Consider the following 4,316-nt stretch of genomic DNA (forward strand, 5'->3'; position numbering starts at 1 on the left):
GGTAGTGTGATGATCTGGGGCTGCTTTGCAGCTTCAGGACCTGGGTGACTTGCCATAACTGATGGAACCATGAATTCTGCTCTATATCAGAAAATCCTGAAGGAGAATGTTCGGCCGTCAATTTGTGACCTCAAGCTCAGGCGCACTTGGTTTATGTAGCAGGACAATGATCCCAAACACACCAGCAAGTCCACCTTTGAATGGCTCAAGAAAAACAAAATTAAGGTTTTGGAGTGGCCAAGCCAAAGTCCAGACTTAAATCCGATTGAGATGCTGTGGCATGACCTTAAACAGTCCATTCATGCTCAAAAACCCTCCAATGTGGCTGAATGAAATCAATTCTGCAAAGAAGAGTGGGCCAAAATTCCTGTGAAAGACTCATTGCCATTTATCCCAAATACTTGATTGCAGTTGTTGCTGCAAAGGGTGGAACTTAGATTTAGGGGCAATTACTTTTTCACGTAGTGCCAGGCAGGTTTGGACAGCTTTTTTCCCTAATGATATCATCCATGTACAAAATTACGAAAGAAAAATTATTTTCCCTAAACGGTTTTCCTATTTTTATTAATACTTATCTCTATCTTAACCAGCTAATACTACAATAAATTCACAATTTGAGGATACTTAAAATATTGCTCACCAGGCTGTCTCTCATCAGCCCTTAAAGTCTTAGATCAAATTAGATCAAATAAAAGACATTTCCAACATCCTTTCAGCCCTGATTTTCACACATTTTTATCACTAATCTGACAGTTTTTCCTCTGAGAATTTTAATTTAATACCAAACGATTCTCAATCTGCCGTGACATTATTGCACAATTTACTGTGCATATCTAAATACATACATTTTATCCTTAGACCTTTTCACCATTTTCACTCATGATATACAAATAAATGAGATAACTGAAGTACAATTCTGAAAAAAAAAAAATATAACACCAAACCACAAAAAAGTTCCAAGCGCAGAATATTTCTTGCTAAATTCACTTGAATTGAAGCGGTACACTAAGGAAGAAACAGGAAACCGCACTGAATGAACCACAATGTATTTAGGCTTCTGAGCTACTGAAGGTCATTCACAGTCCTTAAAAGATAAAATACTCTTCCCATTAAATTTCATTAGCATACAATAATATACATACACGCTGTCACAGAGAAAGTAAATGTAGCTCTTTGGTAACTTTCATCTCAAAGGGTAAATTCAGAAATGTAAATCGAAAGGATATGCATTCACAAACATGCACCTGTACAGTATGTTTCCAAAAACATACTGATGAAACAGGTGTGATGCACGAGTCAAGGTGAAGGTCCAGGTCTTTCTATACCAACTTGTGTACCTTAGCAAACATAAAACCTCCAATTTCACAGCCACCATAAGAAGATTAAAAATATGTTTAACCAGCTTGAATGATGCGTAATGAAAACTTCCAATTATTTTTGTTATGCGTTATTTGATAAAGTCATTGCAGAGAATGTATACTTGTGTGACTTCATGTGTAGCTCTATGTGAAAGTTGAGATGGATTGTGACAATACAATGCAGAGATTAAAAATAAAATGAAAGCTGTAGGTTGGATACATACTGGAATGCATAGTGATCGGACAGCATGGTCCCTTTTTAAAGGTAGATTCTATGATGTTCTATGAGGGTTTTCTTAACGTCCCACTTCTCAACTGAACAGCTCTGTGAACATCAGTTAGAATCTAATAGTCTTGCTCTATATGTTAAGGCCTACTTCGTTTAGGTGTTTACAAGCAGCTGTAGCGGGCCCTGGTGAATACATATCTGTTAATAAAAACGGTTGGACAGAATAAATGAGTGCAATTTTAATACAAGGCACAGTGTGTGGAGGTGCATGAGCGACAAGGCAAGTTGTGGCCTCTTAAGTGGAATGACAGCTTTATGTGTACATGTGCATTTGTCTGAGCATAAATATTTGTGTGCAGTGATGTGACAGGATATGGTGTTTCTCAGGATTTCTCAGGGACCTGCATGTAGAAATGTGTGTTACTCAGAGGTCAGTCGTGGCCTTGGCAGTGAGGGCCTGGATGCGACTGGTGTTGCAGTTTTTGCAGAGAACATGGCCATCCAGAGGGTAGCAACCCTGGTTGTCTCCTTCAGAGATAAGACAGCCACAATCCTAAAGTGAGCACACACACACACACACACAAAATAGTTTTGAAAAAGGTAAAAAATGTCAGTACGAAACTTCTATTTCCAAAGACATTCAGGAATTTTTAACTAACCACCCAAGAGCTTTTACTCACCTCACAGCGATAACACTGCACATGGAAGTCACGGTCTAAAGCCACAATACGCACAGTCTCCTCCTGGCCAAGTGCTGGCATTATGGGCTCTTTACACACAGAGCAACGAGGAGCAAATTTCCTTGAAAAACGGAACGAAAAACAGTCAAAGACAGAACAAAACAAAACAAAAATCAAAACAAAAAATTAACACTATCATTCAAAAGTCGAAGGCCTTTAAGTCTAAGTAAGAATGTTTAAAATAAAATTAATACTTTTATTTAGCAACAACACATTAAATTAGTTAAAATGAGAGTAAAGAAATGTATAATGTTACAAAAGATATATAAATATTTCTATATATCTAAATAAATTCAAATAAATGCTGATCTTTTGAACTTTTCTTATCAACAGATTTCTGAAGGATCATGTGACCGTAAAGAACTGTCATTTTAAATTATAATATTTAACAGCATTATTGTTTTACTGTATTTTTGATAAAAAGTTTATTTTTGATTTAAAAAAAAAGAGTTGGTGAGCATACACAAATTAAAAATATAAATATTAACATGAAAAAAACAATATAATCCCACCAACCCAAACTTTTGACAAGTAGTGTAGTTAGATATGATGCAACATTTATTTTTGGGCCTCATTTAAAATTTTTGGCCCTTCATAGTAAAGTTTGTCCACCTCAGCTCTAGAACATTTGGTAATTTGAAGCTACACACTTGTATTATGTCGTCTAAAGCAAAATAATCTAGATAGTATCAGTCATTGAGCACCTGCGATAACTCTGACTCTCCATTAAAGTGATATTTGATCAAAAATACAAATTTTGTCACTGTTTACTCTCCTTTATATTGTTCCAAACCTGTGTGAGTAGGAGAGCTCTCAAGACTATTAGTGAATAAAGACTTAAAAAACAAGTCGTAAAGGTCTGGAATGGCAAGAGGGTGAGTAAATAATGCCATTATTATTATTACTTTTGCAAGTGGTGAAAGCCATCAATAAGCTAATTTTACTACCCAGTGGAACTTATTTCAAAGACACAAATATTTTAGAAAGCTCCACAATGACTACATCTGTTTGTTCAGCAGTTTGAGAACATAGGACAGGAACAGAGAGAGAAGAGGCGAGTATGTGTACACAAAGCATAACAGTCAGGCGATTCACTTCTTCATTGGGTTTTACCAACAAACAGCAAAAAGGGGGAAGTTCAGCAGATGGTGGCCTAATTATACCACAATAGTAACAATGAGTACAATCCAGGTACAGCTCAACTGTTCCTCGACACAATGGCATTTCTGTTGTGATCATATTCTCACAATCCCATATTCCTTCTGAAACCTTTCAATTCCTTAATACATACAAAAAGGCTGAACAGTATACTTAAAAGTCATATTACCTGTAAATAAGATTGTTTTGAATGTGATACTTGAACCCCAAAATAGCTTAAAATATTTGATTACGTTTATAAGTTAATGTAATTGAGTAATTGATAGAAACATGTTTTGCACTACATGTGTTTAGTCCTGAATGTAGTATGTGGATATATGAAGCATATTTGTGTGCCTGGTCATACTTGTGGAAGTCTTCGATGCAGTGGATGTGGTTGGAAGCATCCACAGTAAAGGGAATGCCGTCCAGACTCCGATGGCAGACCACACAGGTGAAGCAGTGGGGATGATAGGCCTTCCCAGTTGCCCGTAGGATACGCTCCATTATGGGCTTACTACATATGTTGCAAGTCTCCAGGGTGTTCTAAAATCAAAGACAGAGAAACAAAGATCTTTCATAACGTACAAGCTAAGCCAAAGCAAACTGAAGAAAAAAGGCAAGTGAGATTTATATCAGCACATAATTCAAGCTGTGATAGTTGTGGCTTGGCAGTCGGAATAACCTTCGACCTTAAACAAAAGTGAAGATATGCTTGATTTACAATGATAAGAAATACACAGATAAAAACAAACTTTTCTATGTCTACTTTCCTTACTTTTTCATTAAAAAACCATCTCACAAACTCAAACAAGCACACACACACACACACACACACACACACACACACAC

The 4,316-nt window shown here is 36.5% G+C and overlaps 1 protein-coding gene across 3 annotated transcripts in view; it reads right to left on the minus strand.

Annotated features, from left to right (window-relative positions):
• Window positions 1-546: 546 nt before the first annotated feature.
• The window catches only part of lpp (LIM domain containing preferred translocation partner in lipoma), a 260,901-nt gene continuing 257,131 nt past the window's right edge, over window positions 547-4,316 (minus strand). For all 3 annotated transcript variants that reach the window (XM_016279543.1, XM_016279541.1, XM_016279542.1), the window contains 3 exons: window positions 3,832-4,010; window positions 2,268-2,388; window positions 547-2,140 (listed from right to left, as the gene is read on the minus strand). In XM_016279543.1, the coding sequence (XP_016135029.1) occupies window positions 2,012-2,140; window positions 2,268-2,388; window positions 3,832-4,010 (429 nt within the window). In that variant the 3' untranslated portion in view covers window positions 547-2,011. The remainder of the gene's footprint in view (window positions 2,141-2,267; window positions 2,389-3,831; window positions 4,011-4,316) is intronic.

Source organism: Sinocyclocheilus grahami, unplaced genomic scaffold (assembly GCF_001515645.1).
Source record: "Sinocyclocheilus grahami isolate Dianchi unplaced genomic scaffold, SAMN03320097.WGS_v1.1 scaffold131.1, whole genome shotgun sequence".
Classification (NCBI taxonomy): domain Eukaryota; kingdom Metazoa; phylum Chordata; class Actinopteri; order Cypriniformes; family Cyprinidae; genus Sinocyclocheilus; species Sinocyclocheilus grahami.